At 40.0% G+C, this 16283-nt stretch overlaps 2 protein-coding genes across 2 annotated transcripts in view; both read right to left on the reverse strand.

Annotated features, from left to right (window-relative positions):
- Positions 1-16283, reverse strand: part of LOC136441410 (zinc finger protein 436-like) — a 410847-nt gene that overhangs the window by 47403 nt on the left and 347161 nt on the right. The gene's annotated exons all lie outside the window — the stretch shown is intronic.
- LOC136441407 (leukocyte elastase inhibitor-like) lies at positions 2355-11932 on the reverse strand. Its single transcript, XM_066437688.1, has 8 exons — positions 11557-11932; positions 9928-10051; positions 9270-9376; positions 8007-8115; positions 6229-6352; positions 5758-5886; positions 5052-5207; positions 2355-3430 (listed from the first exon to the last, which is right to left on the reverse strand). The coding sequence occupies exons 1-8, from the start codon at positions 11799-11801 to the stop codon at positions 3207-3209; spliced, it is 1218 nt and encodes a 405-aa protein (XP_066293785.1). The 5' UTR covers positions 11802-11932; the 3' UTR covers positions 2355-3206.

Consider the following 16283-nt stretch of genomic DNA (forward strand, 5'->3'; position numbering starts at 1 on the left):
TAGGACTGCCAAACTTGCTGACTTTTCCTAAAATTATGTTGGTAACAAAATTATGATATTTATGTAAGTTTATCATTTTTCGTGTTGCCATGGCAACGGGTTTCTGAAAGGCATTTAATGCAAAAGTAGTGATTTTTTTTTAAAAGAATGATATTTCTTAGGTTTTCTTGCTCAACCACACTAGTTGTCTTACATGTATAGCATCATATATAATAAGATGTAACTTTCATGATTTAATATTCATAATTTATGCTAGTTTGATGACGTAATCGGTCAAAATCCAAGATGGTGGACCATTACACTATTTTAGCTATCAACAGGCTTTATCGCCTTCAAAATCGTCAGTACGTAGCATTTTCTTTACCAGAAACATTTAGATTAAGGTTTGTAGTCTATTTTTTGGGGGTCCTAAGTGGAAAAAAATAATTTTTGAAAATTTCAAAATGGCCGATCCAAGATGGCTGCTCCCAAGGGGTCGCTAATAGCATGTGACGTCATTTAATGACGTCATTTTGACGTCAACGGAGTTACGATTTACGTAATATGTCTTGGTATACCTTAAACAATACATACTATTTTGTTTAATACCTTTAGATATTACGGGAATTCCCTATTTAACCAATAAAATCACATCAATGACGTCATAATTACGTCATATTACGTTATAACGTCACCAAATTTCTAGGAATTATAAAACTTTACATGAACATCACTCCCTACAAATTTGGTAAGGATACATCATACCGTTCAGAAGTTATGAGTGGGGGCCGAATGAGCCACACCCCCCCCCCCGTCCCAGATATCCCAAAAAGCCCATTCTGGATAGGGTTAAGTTTGCGGTAAAGAATTCACCGCGAAAACCGTAAACATAAAACCAACGCGAAAATTCTGCATCACATAGATTACTTACACTTCCTTCAGGACTATGATTTTCAGAGAATTATCATTTTTGACAATTTCACATTTCGCTGTTAACCTTCCATTTGCTGTTTACTCCTATAAATTCAACTCTATTGAATAGAACAGAAAAGCATATAGATGGTTGCAGCATTATATTGTGCCGAAAAAGAGGACAGAGTTGGAGCGGTTGTCTCTGATGAGAAAGATAAAGGGATGATCGGCGATGAACGGAGTAGGAGGACGCGGCAACGATCTTTTCATCATCATCACACCTGGAATCAAACACGCCATTGCTCGGTGTTCAGGCATTTATAAAGATTCACACAGCATCAAACAATGAAGAATCGGTTCTAATGATTAACCACTTCTTTATTCCAAAAGCATTAAATGTTGCTTGCACAATTAGTTTGCTTTAAATCTGGGTGCTGCAAAAATTTCTTTATTGCAAATTCTACATTTTATGCCATCAATATTTTCATCTTGCTAAGTTAAGCTAAGCTGAGCAAAGTAAACAATGATTCTGTCATTCAACTACATCCAGCCAAGCTCTTTCCGCTATTCGCTATCCTTGATCCAAAGTTGTGATCAGTTTCCAGTCTTGAAGTGATTAACTATGCCTACAAATCACTTGTAAAACATTAATTTGATGATTCATACAATCACAAGACATTGATGGTAGGATTTCTGGATACACATGTGACACTGACATAGTAAACAATCATTTCATTTTTATCTATCTAGAAAAAAAGGCAAAGCTTATTGGTAAGCGTACACTGTAGTTACCTCTGCATAAGATTAGTAATTCACAGTTGCAAAGGAAGCTGCAAGGGGGCCTTCCAGCAATGAACTATTTCTGATCAACAAATCCGATTAGAACTTCTTGAACTATTCTGGTTACGTACACAAACATTCAAATACACACACACATGCAGATACATGTTTTAAAGATTTCCCTAATTGCAGCAAGTTTTAGATCCAAACGTGTTGGTGCTCTACGGGCTCTCGGATTCCAGCGGGTGCCACCACGTCATTTGTATAACGCGTACGCGACGACTCAAAGACACAACAAGCACGATTACGAGGAGGCGAGCTTTAATGAATGAATGAATGAAGACCTTTATTGCACATTTCTGTCACACTTGGCTAAGTATAGGTCACAACAAAACAAAATAACAAGTACAGTTAACGGATACAAAAGGAATATGACTATCATTAGATAAATTCTACTTCTCCTCGCTTTTCGGTTATAGTAGATATAAAAAAACAGACGTGTTTTTCAATGGGAGGTTTGTCTAGTCGCATTAGGAATATGAATTTTTTTGCAGGGCTTAAATGTGTGAAGTAGGGAAATAGGTTTTCTACAAGCTTATACAGTTCATTTCTTTCTTTGGTATATAATCCACATTCTACCACAAAATGACATTCGTTTACTATTCTATTCAAAGTACAATGTCTTTTATCCGCTGGCCAATGGAACTAACAATTTGTAACGTATTTGTATTATATGAAATTGGAAGATGCCATAAGAAAGCAATCCCGCTCTCCTCTAAAGACTTACGTATTCCTGTCGCCCAACATTTAACACCGGATTTGTCTAGATCTAACTGACAGCAGAAAGCATCTACTTGAAAACTGTCGGCTGGCCCATTTTGGCGAAGTCTAAGGAAATATTTGACGGCATTTAGCGAAGCCTCCACTTGTATGAGGTATCTTCCTAATTCCGCCCTTGCAGCTAGGCTGCAAGCAGACCTAGGTACACGTAATGATTGTATGCAGAATTTTAAATGAACGGATTCAATTGGACAGGAATTTGAACTTTTGAACGAACCCCATATTTCAGAGCCGTAGAGAATGATGGGTTAAACGCACGCATCAAAAAGTTGTTTCACAAAAATCGGGGCGTCGGCATTGTCTAGAGATTGGTTGATGCCGAACAGAGCTTTTAGACCTTTCCTGTAGAGATGTCTGTGATTCGCCTTGAATGTGCCGGCAGAGTTGACAATAGTACCTAAGTAACAATAGGATGTAACTAATTCAACAGGTTTTTTTTTTCTGGTATGTAAACAAACAGCTGTCTTTTGGAAGACGGCCACCTTTACAGAAAACAACAACTTTTGTTTTCCTAAGGTTTACATTCAGTCTCCATGTATTACAATAGTTTTCTAGCTTATTCAAAGAGGTTTGTAACCCCCTGCTTAGACTCGGCAAAAATAACTAAGTCATCTGCGTACAATAAACAGTGAATGCACTTATCATGCATAATTGGTAGTTTACATTCATTGTCAAAGATGGTTGTAATATCACTACTAAATAAGATCGGGTGACGCCACATAAAAACGGCAACATGGCGAACAGAGCCATGAGGTACACCCCGTGTCGTCATGCCAACATACGGTGCCGTCAGGCTTGCTCATCCTGCCAAAGAAGAGGACAGAGTTGGAGCGGTTGTCTCTGATGAGAAAGATGAAGGGATGGTCAGCGACAAACTGTGGAGGGCCCCATCCGCCCATCCCCATAACCTCGTCAGATACTGCAATAAGAAAACACATTTTCAAACCTTCATGCTGCCAAAGAACTAAATGTTCCCACAGCCTTTTTATCGTGCGTTAGAAAAGTCAGGATCTAACATATCCACACACTTGTACTTTTATCGGAGCTATTAACATTGCAGACCTTGCCGTTCTTGAGAGAGGCAGTAGGGTTTGTAATACGTTTTGCTGAAATTCTTACTACTGTGCTTTATTCTATGTCGTACACCCAAAGTTCCGTCTGTTCAACCAACTTTTTAGGCTAGGTGCACCAGTGCACCTATTCCCAAAAATAAATTTCGAGCCCTTAAGGCTATAAAAAGGTCTACAATAAAAGATAGCTTCAGTCGTGTTCATCCAGAAAAATGAAGGGATCATGTCAGCACTAAACTGTGGAGGATCCTCAAGATCTATCAGAACGCACTGTGTCATCAAAGTGAGATAAAAGGTTACACACACATACACACATACACATACACACACACATACACACAATGTACCTTCCTAGATACTGATACATAGGAATGTATGGCAAACAGAACAATTTCCATAATCCAGTCAAAGGGACTTTGAGAGGAGGCAAGTTAATTGTAAGGCAACAACATGCTTGAACAATACAAGTAAAGCACCTAAGCTTAAAGCATCACAGATGTGGGAAAAAAACCTCAGCCTTGATTTCTCAAGCCTTCTGAAGTTGCAAAGCAACATCATGCTAGAGCTGTTGGACAGCCAGAAGCTTTGGACAAACTTGTAAAAGACCTCAGCTTGAATTCAAGCCCCGGGGTGTGAAAGACGTCCACAGAAAAGCAAAGAGTTTCTGATCAGGAATAGAAAAGGGCGATCGACTCTGAACTCCTCAGGAGGGAAGAGTGGTGCAGATTCTGTCACCATGAGAACACCTAAAGCCACACACAAATCAGACCATTGCTGGTGTTTCTTTAGTACAGTCACAACACATTGTTATGTGGAGTTACTATGGCATCCATGCCACATTTCAGCCATACCTCAGCAGTAGGATTATCAACAAGATGGAACAACATAAAGAAACAAAATCAAAGGCAACATAACGAAAGGTTCAAGAAAATGTCTGAGAATTTCCTTAAGCTGCACAAAATGTCAAAAGGTTAAGAACCAATTGAATAGGTTGTCTTGAAGAGGATTATGAACAGCCCATGATGGACAGGTAGGTACATGTATGAATGCATGTCAGACAGCTTATATTAGTCACTGAGCATTTGGAAAAGCAAAAGGGGCATGATGGTTGTTGTTGTTGTAAGGTGGCACATAGGGAACTCACAACAGGGGGCTTGCAGACTAAGATGTATATTTGTGTCTCATCTATTCTCCATTCTTCACTAATGCAGGTGCGACAACTACTTTGAGACAGCTAATCTGATTGCAATAACAATGCCTTTTGTCTTCCTGGCAATTGCTAATTGTTTAATTTCTTAACTTCTCTCAATCCTCTTGTGTCTGTCTCTTTCTTTAATCATTCCACTCTTCTCATCTTCTTTCTTTTTCCTTCCTTCTTTCTTTCCTTCCCTTTCTCCCCTCCTTCACTCGTTACTCTTAATGATACTACTACTACTACTGATGCTACTGATAATAATAACAATACAGTACCAGTGGAAGCAGCAGCCTGTGTTCCCATCTCGTTCACTTCCACGAAAGCCTTGTGCACCACAGATGAGATGAAGAGATCCTTGCTTCCCGACATGCCAGAGAAGTCTGCTGCATCACTGAAAGCCTCTGTCATACCCATCTTTGCAAGGGTGTCACCTGCATTATTCAAATTTGAAAGAAGACTCAAGTTAGTCAGAGCTATAGATAGGCCACGTTTCACAGTGCCACGGACATGAGTGTTATACTTGGACAGACCATGTTTCTGAGTGTCATGCCTAACACTACAGACAAGTCCTGTTTCTGAGTGTCATTTTCAGCACAAGGGGTTTTGTGTCTCATACTTAGCACCATGGACAGGCCCTAATTCTGCATGTTATACTCAGCACCAAGGACAGGCATGTTGCTATCTGTTATAAAAAGACTGATTCAAGCGATTTTGGAGATTTGTTGATTTTAATATACCATGTTGCGTGGAAGGGAGGGGAAAACAGCTGCCTGGCATCTACCCGACTGGTCACCATGGTGCTAACATTGTTACTTTAGTAGGAGACTTTGTTTTCTAAAGGTGTGTGTGAGTGTGTGTGTGTGTGTGTGTGTGTGTGTGTGTGTGTGTGTGTGTGTGTTCCCAAATCAGCTGTGAATCTGTGTCAGCCGTAGAACCATGCATGTTAACATGGCTTCAGTGACCTCCCTGTTGCAGACTTACCCAGCCCAAACTCCTGCTCCAGTTTGAAGCGGGGCAGCAGCAGGATGACCTGGGTGCGTTTCATCTTGCTGCTGACAGTCTGCAAGGTCGTTGCTGTCAGTGCAGACTCCAGGTCCCTAATACCCTCCACTATTGGGATGAAAAATAAGGCAATAATACTTAATTTGGGAAGTTTTTTTGTCAACTATTTGAGATTTGTAAACATGGAAACTATGGCAGGCTTTCTACTTTCAATACCGTTTTTTATTGTAGATAATAATGTAAAATCAAATATCTTATTATATAATATGAATTTAAAGTAACTCTAATGAAGGTGAATACAGCATAAAAATCAATATGATCATTACAGTTACTGTAGCAGTATTATACAGATTCTGCATTTCAGTACTATAGGTTTGCTTAGCATGTCTAAAGAGTTTAACCATATGGAAGAATAAACATATGACTACTGCAGTACACCTGTGAACTCACCTGCATCTGGAAGGAAGATGAGCATGCTAAGCTCCTCCTCCTTATAAGGCAGCTCCAAGACACGACACTTCAGCTTCTTAAAGACTCCGTAGTTGAAGAGGGTGTCCTTTTTCATCATATGCACCTACAGATGAACAGATGTTTCAAATCATAAACCTTAGTAATCATAAACTTCTGAGCATTGAATAACAATTCGAAAATGGCCAAAGGCGTTGTTTCAGTAGGATGTTTAGTGACGTTTTGTTTTGGTGTGACAGTTGTTGGGTGTTTGGCCCAGAATCTAGAGGTCCTGGGTTCAAGTCCCCTGACATGCCATCGATGTTGTGCCCTTGGGAAAGGCACTTTACATGACTTTCCTCACTCCACCCATGTGTAAAAATGGATACCTAACTTTGGTTGGGAAGGTTAAAATGCAGTGGAAGGAGAGGGTTGGGCTCCACCTTCCGCACAGTGGATAACACCCCACTGCCACTACAACCTCAAAAATGGATATGGGACTTTTCCTTTACCCGTTTACAGTAGGTAACGTATTCATTATTGTACTTGACTATGTTCTAAGACTATCACTTGATATAAATGAAAGCAAAGGTATTGAAATCAAACCACGCAGGAGTCAAAGACACCCTGTCCAGTATCTTACTGATTTGGATTTTGCAGACGATCTTGCGCTAGTTGCTGAATTGATCAAAAATGCAGAAACTCTGCTCCAATCCTTAGATGAGTCTGCATCTCTAGTGGGGCTATATTGTAATGAATCTAAGACAAAATACATTAGCAACATCTCTGGAACACTTGAACTCAGATCCCTGTCTGGGACACTCATTCATGGAGTACATGATTTCAAATATCTTGGTTTTTACATTATGTGCTCAAAGGAAGACCTCGAAATTAGAAAAGCCCTAGCATGGGAAGCAAGCAACAAGTTGGACAAGATATAGAAATCTAACATTCCTAACAAACTGAAGGTACAAGTTTTTCTTACCCTTGTGGAACCGATACTACTCTACGGTGCAGAAACAGACGCTTACCTGTCAGCTCCAAAATAGACTGGATGGGACCTACACAAAGCTACTACGCAGAGCACAGAACATTTCTCGGACACAACATGCTACTCTCAAAACAATTTATGGAAGTCTTCCGCGGTTGTCTCAAAAGCTCACCCACCGTCGTGTAACATTTGCTGGACACTGCTTTCGACCCAAACAGCAAATAGTTTCGGACATCCTTCTATGGAAACCAAGAGGCCAAGTGCACTGCAGAAGTTTGACTTTTACCGATAGTTTAGTCAGAGACACTGAGATTGCATATGAACACTTAGGACAAATGATGTTGGATAGGGCGATATGGAATGATGTATGTTCTTATTTAGTCCCGGCCGATGGCCGATAGATGATGATGACAGTAGGAAGGAAATTATACATGTTGGCAGACATGATAAGTCAGTGCAATTGAACAATACCTAATTGCACATTTTGATAATACATGTACATACAAACGTACATTTGTTCTTGTAAGTCAGATTGTAATCAACATTACAACTTGATTACAGAAAATCAGATGGTACAGTACAGTGTGTGTATAGTAACTAAGTAAGGAAAAAATTGATATGAAACTTACTCTAAGACTTACTATCATAATTCTTTGAGAAGATTTCAAAGCAATCATAACATACTGATTGTAGGAAGAAATAGATATACATGCACTGCAAGAACATCTCTTAGCTAAAACAATACAATGTAGGGAGAAAAAAAGGAGAAATTGTTGCAAAAGTAATTTACTTTGACTTTCTCATTGTTGTTGATTTTGAAGTCCAGGTCGTTGGTCAAACTTGCATCAAACTCCTTGAACCAGTTCCCATTGAAGTAGATGGCATTCACCAGGACCAACCTAAATCACAGGGGGTTATTACTGTAAATGTTGACATTTTCATGGTGGTTTTTACGGTGACCTCTTTGTGGTGAACTTAAAACAGCAACGAAAAGGTTGTTCTGTCTTCTGCCCGCTTAACCCCCTGTTTCAACCGCGAAATTAAAACCATTTTCTCCCTACCCTGAAATTAAATCTCAAAATTGCTGATAAGTTTTCATGCTAATAATCCAACAAGAGTCCGTAGGACACAATTCTCCGTGAAGTATTTATAGTACATGGTGTGTAATGTGTTTGTTATGATTAATTTCCTTTGCTAGTGACCTGCTAGTTGTAAGATAAATGCATGAAATGGATCTTGAAGTAAGGTGTGAAATCACAGACTCTGATTCACTTCTAGGAATTACTATTCTGATTTATTTTCTTGTATTTGGCGATTAATTGTCTAGGGATGAACCATTCTACTGGATAACTGTTAATGATGGCCCCAGACTTTAATGTTGACTATTTCTCAATTAGAACTGCTAGTCCTATCATCTTGTGATACTTTACTTTACAGACCCTGCACTACCCTGCGAGGAATTCATATATATACACTTCAATAATGCTTTTTATTAGTCAGAAATTATACAAAACGGCAGCCTTTCTAGCGCTGAATTGATGTAGAGTTAACAGGTTTCACATAATACACATACATATTTTATCCACACTTGCATTTTGTGGAACTGTCGAAAGGGTTTAATTAGTGGTAATTAGATTGTTAAGAATATTGACCCACTCAAAGTGCATTTCTGCACAGTACAAGTAGTATTTTATAGTAAGTAAAGAAAGGGTGTTTGTCTATCTTTTTCTTTCAATACAGGTGAGATCAACCTGTTGAAAAGGTTTTTTTTTACAGCATAGCACAGATTATCTGCTTATGACATTCAGCGATGCGGGACGGATTTAAAGAGAAGGGGTGCACTTACGATATTGCATTGACGATAAAAGCAGCTATGGTGTAACAAACACATTGTGCATCACCATGCCAAACCTGGCAAACGATATGCCAAGTTACACACCAATGCGACAACGGGATCGTGAGTTATAGCTGCGAACGTGCAAACAAAAGCATTTCCAATACTCCTAGAAGGAGGTCATCCTCCTTCCCGGAGTAATAAAAGCTGTTTCCTTGCCTTGTCATTGCATCCACTGCTCCAGCTGGTATCAGGTCTTTGATCTTGTCTTCGGTTTGTTCCTCCACCCACTGGTTGATAGTTCCTCGCACTTGCTCAGATGCTCCCTGGAACATAAATTATGCATGTACACCTTGTGGTTAGGGTTGTTGACTCAGAACCTGGAGGTACTGTGTTTGTATCCCTGACTGCTCCCGATGTTGTGCCCTTGGGAAATGCATTTTAAACCGATTTCCTCACTTGACTCTGGTGCAGATGAGTACCTCTGAGCTAATCGGTTAGGGACGTCTCTTGGATAGGATGTTAAATGAAGGTCCCGTGTTTGAGAGCAGTCACACCTCGAGCATGTTAAAGAACCCACCTCATTTACTGAAAAGAGCCCTAGGTCCTTCCCGGTGTGAGTGAATCAAATAAATCTGTCCGGATAAGCAGCTACAAACCCGGTGTGTTATGCCATCAGGTGATTTACCAGGTAGGCAATACAAACATAAGTTTGCTACTCATTGATACTTACATATAGGTTCTCGAAGAACACATATCAGGTGTGTTATGCCACCCAGGTTGCTTACAAACAAACAAACAAACAAACAAACAAACAAACAAACAAACACACAATCATTCCTAAATTATTTAAGGCTTAAATCTGTAGGAGACTGACCTTGAAGTCTACAGAAGCCGGCTCCGCCCCGTAGTTCTTCTTGGTGGCGTCCAGGAAGTCCTGTAGGAAACTGTAGGTCTTCTCCCCGTACAGGCGGTTTGCAGTCTGCAGAGTGTACTTGTCACTGTGGGAGGGGATAAAGATCATGTGTCATCCTGGTGGGCTACATACGCTACAAGTCGGGGTACATACGCTGAGATTGCGGGGTTCACACTCTAAAGGTCGGGGTACATACGCTACAAGTCGGGTTACATACGCTACAGGTCGGGGTACATACACTACAAGTCGGGGTACAGACGCTACAGGTCGGGGTACACACGCTACAAGTCGGGTTACATACGCTACAGGTCGGGGTACATACGCTACAAGTCGGGGTACATACGCTGAGATTGCGGGGTTCACACTCTAAAGGTCGGGGTAAATACGCTACAAGTCGGGGTACGCTACAAGTAGGGGTACATACGCTACAGGTCGGGGTATATACGCTACAAGTCGGGATACATACGCTACAAGTCGGGGTACATACGCTACAAGTCGAGGTACATACGCTACAGGTCGGGATACATACGCTACAGGTCGGGGTACATACGCTACAAGTCGGGTTACATACGCTACAGGTCGGGGTACACACGCTACAAGTCGGGGTACATACGCTACAGGTCGGGTTACATACGCTACAAGTCGGGGTACATACGCTACAGGTCGGGATACATACGCTACAGGTCGGGGTACATACGCTACAAGTCGGGTTACATACGCTACAGGTCGGGGTACATACACTACAAGTCGGGGTACAGACGCTACAGGTCGGGGTACACACGCTACAAGTCGGGTTACATACGCTACAGGTCGGGGTACATACGCTACAAGTCGGGGTACATACGCTACAGAACGGGGTACATACGCTAAAGGTCGGGGTACATACGCAACAGGTCGGGGTACATACGCTACAAGTCGGGCTACATACGCTACAAGTGGAGGTACATATGCTACAGGTCGGGGTACATACGCTACAAGTCGGGAAAAATACGCTACAAGACGGGGCACATACGCTGCAGGTCGGGGTACATACGCTACAAGTCGGGGTACATACGCTACAAGTCGGGGTACATACGCTACAAGTCGGGATACATACGCTGCAAGTCGGGGTACATACCCTACAAGTAGGGGTTCATACGCTACAAGTCTGGGTACCTACGCTACAAGTCGGAATACATACGCTACAAGTCGGGGTACATACAGAAGCTTTCATTTAAAGAGAACCATTCCAGCAATGTGCAAAATTACGGTGCCTGGGGTTATGATTATTACGGCTAGGAAAATTAGGGCAAAATTTAAAAATCTCAAAAGAAAAAATTGCATGGCTTAATTCACGTTTACGGAAAATTCATACAAACTTAGTATTAAGATACAAACTGATTTCTTGCAAACTTTACAGAATGAATTATTCATGAACTCAGGTAACTAATGAATCTACATTAGTACCTAGGTGACAACGATTTGTGTAGGTGCAGCAATTTTCTTAGGTTTGCATGTTTCTTTTGTTGTAGATTGTGTGCTTTCCTTAAGATTCATTTATATTTCAGCATGTATGAAGTCCTTAGAATTTCTGTGTTGAATATTTCCTACCTTGCATACAGCTGCTGGTGCAGCTTGGAGAATGTTTCGTGCAGGGCGTCATTAGGCATGTCCTTGAAGCACAGCGTCTCCTTCATGCCGCCCTGCGTACTGCCGCGAGCGCCGAGAGATGTCATGGCCAGCGCCACGGAGATGCTGTACGGCGAGAAGAACACGTTCCCGGCGGGATTCTGTCCGCACAGCTCGCGGTACAGGTTCAGCGCAAACTCCGTGTTCGCTGCACTTAGCTTCTCCATCCTGAATAGAAAATCAAATCATGTTCTAGTTTCAGAATTTTTCAAATAATGGTATTAAAGCTTAAAAGGAGGAAGAGGTTAGAAACTGGGAACTGTCACCAAGCCTGACGGCACTAATCAATATACAGAGAAGGACCACTGAGATGAGCTGGCTATGAGGATCTCTTTGCCTTTCAGTAAAGCAAAATAAGTGAAGGGAGCAAAAAGTTTTAGACCTTATACTATAGTGTATATCTACACCAAGTCCTTATTAGTAGTTTTAACTTTCCACCAGTAGCAACATCCCCATAACAGCCACAACTGCTGTACACAGGTAATATGTGTACTGTTACAACTTCAGATCATGTACATGTAAACAGATTCAGAGGAAAGCTTTGGTGTAGAGTTTTTCTGAGGTCATACATGGTATGCTTTGATTATACAAGTCAAATCAAAGCGTACTAAGCATGATCTAAGAGTGAGTTGATCTAGAGAAGAGGAGGATTGTTGCTATTGTCAGCTGGCACCTGGTTATCTATTTGCATGAAGGAAAGGGTATGGATTTAAAGATGATTTAGACCTGAAAGGATCTGCTCCTCCTTTGACTTGCTGTTCCTTAGTGGTGTTTTGTCTTTTGTTTGTACCAGTGAGAGCACACTGCTTTCCTGGCCATAACAAGTATGGTTGAAGAAAGTATAAGATTATAAATCATGATTATCTACAAAGTCTTCCTTTTAATTATGTTTGAAAAAAATTCTAATTCCTGATGCGTTTAAATAGCTAGAACAGAGGATTTTTTTTAATCATTCGATATCACACTGTACTTGAGCTCTAAAATTAAAGATCTCAGTGTGCCGAACAAAACGCCGTTTTCAGATTTCAAATCCGATGAACCTGAGTTGAGATATTGAATTTTGACAGAATAAATTTTGACATTTTTGGTGAAAACTTAATCATTAGTCCCATGGGTCTGATATGGCACCACAGGGAGTATATTCCCTGTAATAAAGACATTGTGTACAATAGTATGCATGTGGAGCAGTCAAGTTTTGATGCTTCATAGCAGAAATTCTTGGCACAAAATTTGCTTATGCTAGTGTCAGCTGCCACAAGATGTCCAGCAAATTAGTCATTATAACTAATTATCTAATTTCTAATTAGCATACTTGCATATACTTCTTCTGCAAGTTTCTCTACTACCACTTTGTATATAACAACTAATATAACAACTGATGTAACATGCCTAGCAAATAGATAATCTCTATAAGATAAGCTCTGGTATTGTTGATCAATGACTAAATAGCATATTTTCATATTAATTAGGACGAAATGTATAACACAGGCCATTTCTACATATTGGCCTATGCATTTTTCTTTGATCAGATTTCTATGCAAACTAATAGTGAAACAGATAGTTGTCACAATATGTAGAACAAATAGATAATCTTTGACATTCTTAAGTAATAGATAATTAGCATATTTGCATGCTAATGAGGACAACAAAGCACATGACCATGACTGTTTCTACCTCTCATTCTACACAATTTTTGTCTGCTCTCATTTCTTTGCAAAATAATAGTGGGACTGTTAGCTGTCACGATATGTCTAACTAATGAATAATCTCTGGCATTCTTAAGCAATCAATAATTAGCATATTTGCATATTGATTAAGAAAATAAAGCAAATGATTAAGGCTTTTTTACCTAGCATACAATGTATTTTTCTGCTTTCATCAAACTAGAAAAAATAATACCAAAAATCTCAAGTATTCTTATGTAATGACTGCTTGTCATAATCATCCGCATAGTACTTAGTCAAATTAATTGGACAATGAATGACACTTCCATGTTTATAGATTTATTACATTTTAATGCAATCATAAAGAATGTAACTCTTGCCTTTTCCAACACAATCCCAAGCATGTAATGTAGGTTTAACATGCCAACAGTCTCATGACCTAATACTCTCTCAGAATGATTATTTACTCTGATTACTGATACTCTTGGTATACTTAAGCACTATATCATAGCTCTGTACATCAAATTCAAAAGCCAGAAGAGAATCTTTTTAATTCACATATTCTTAGAATAATTCTTGGCAAGGATTATTCTTGCTTAACTTAATCACTAAATCAGACCTCTGTACATCAAACTCAAAAGCTAGGAGAGAGTCACTGCCATAAATTAGAAAAAAAAATCTCTTTTGAAATTCACATATTCTCGGAATAATTCTTGGACAGTAGTCAATTGTCATCACAGGTTTCTCCCAGTCAGGACAGGAAAATCAGGGCTGAACCTCAGGACACACCTAAGCATATAAAGACAATCAGTGCAAGGCAACAAGCCACCAGGAAAAGATGACAAAATCTTGTATGGGACTTACTACTTCACAAGAAATATTGACAAGTATACTGTACATACAAAATAAATTGATATCAGACACCTCAGGCTTAACTCATCGATTCATCAACAAGACTCCTTGATACTGAAAACTTAATCCCATCTGGCTTTATAGTATGTGCGCAGGTTACTTACCCAAGACGAGAAACGTGTAAGAAGCCACATTATAATCAATGTTCGCCCCGCCCCCTCCCACTCGCCGCGTCCCGCCCCAGTACCGCGGCTTCGCGCCATGGCACCGCGCGGAAAACACAATTTCCAACGCATTTATCCCAAACTAAATGCAGTAAATCTGGTGTCAGATTAAAGCTAAAAACATGCTTTATCGTATTTCTGGTGCCGCAAATTGTTAATTTACTTCTTTAGGGGCGAAAATCGTCAGAAATAGACTTACCTTGCACGTAGAAATTTGCGGCACCCGCTAAGATGTTCCTGAAATCCTCTAGAATGTGTTCGTGACGTTTGTACAGACCATAATACTCATTTGACCCGTTGGAAATTCGGTCAAAGTGCGGAGTTCGATTCCTCCCTTCGCTGAAATCGTGCCCGCGGCGGACGACGCTAGCGGGGCGGGTGTGTCTGCTCATTAATCACGCTCTAACTCAACACTAGTAATTTGTATTCAAAAGAAACTCCGTACACGTAGATATAAGATATTGATAGTAAGGCACAGAAAATACGGTGCTTGTAAGTATTATACTTTTCTTTTTACAATTTTTTTAGTCGACCAAATTAGGCGCGTAATACGGGGGAGTCAGATTTCGCACGTTATTACAAGGTGAATTCCGCTAGCTACTATTAGCCAGTAGGGGAGGTACATTACTGTTCATAGCTGATAACTGTATTGATACCAGTTAATTGCATTCCTGAGGGCTAGTTTGTTACATGTATCTAGGGGAAGGATAGTACAACAGTATCTGCAACGAAACACTTTTAGGTATATGTGTCTTTTTTTCTCCTTTGTTTCTTTTCTTTTGGGGTGTAACAGACGTTCGGTGTAATATAACCAGCTGCGTCGCGCCACGTATCTGTGAAGCTGGCTATATAGATACAGATACAGATACTTCTAATTAATTACGTCATGACCAAGGTTGGAGAAGGTGTGAATAGCTTTCATTACTGGAGAGCTTTTGCAGACCGGAAAATTTCTAGGGACTGGTTGGTAACACGGTGTTCTACAGTGTTTTCTGTTTGGTATGTATTGGTAATAAAGATAAAAGAAGAGTAGTACAATGTTAATCTTTGATCGTTGTGTCTTTTTCTACAGCAGCTCCTGAAAGTAAGATTCTGCAACGTAAATGCTGTGACGACCATCCAAATGCGACTTAGTCCACGTAAAACACATGCTGCCGAACAACGATGATGAAAATTTATTTGGGTAGTTTGGAATAGTCCATTAGGCCACAGCAAGTAAATTTTATGGATGACATCCTCCGCAGACTCCAAAATTAATGAGATAGGGCGAGAAAAAAAAAGGCGGGCCAAAAAAAAACAAGATTCCTTTATTTTTAAATTTCGAGATCATAATTCTTGTTGAACAAGAATTGAGGCGACGAAATATGATATCATGACCAACAGGTCTTTTATTCCTGTATTCCATCAATGAGGTTTCATATATATTATATAAAACCGTCTTGATTCAACAGTTAACATGTCCTTGTAGATGTGTATACATCTCAATAGGCTAACTACAACAAATGCAGAAAAGAGCTTGTTGTACCATCATCTGAAGCAACTACACTGGGTATTCATATGCGATGAAACACCTTGTGTATACAGCTCAATCAACTAGACCCCCCCATTATTTATATAATGTCCTTGCTAGAAGAAATGCAGAAAACAGCTTGTTATTATACCATTATGGGCAGGAACCACACTGGGTATTCATTTGCAATGAAACACCTTAAACTGTCAACATTAAACTGTTCTTGAAGATGTGTATACAGCTCAATTAACTAGAATAAACGCAGAAAACAGCTTGTCATACCATCATGGGCAGGAACTACATTGGGTATTCATATGCAATGAAACACCTTAGACTGTCAACGTTTACGACATATTTGCCAATTTTTGGCATGTTGACCACCGTCGGAGGGCAATAAAA

The sequence above is a fragment of the Branchiostoma lanceolatum genome, chromosome 9 (genome assembly GCF_035083965.1).
Source record: "Branchiostoma lanceolatum isolate klBraLanc5 chromosome 9, klBraLanc5.hap2, whole genome shotgun sequence".
In the NCBI taxonomy this organism is placed as follows: domain Eukaryota; kingdom Metazoa; phylum Chordata; class Leptocardii; order Amphioxiformes; family Branchiostomatidae; genus Branchiostoma; species Branchiostoma lanceolatum.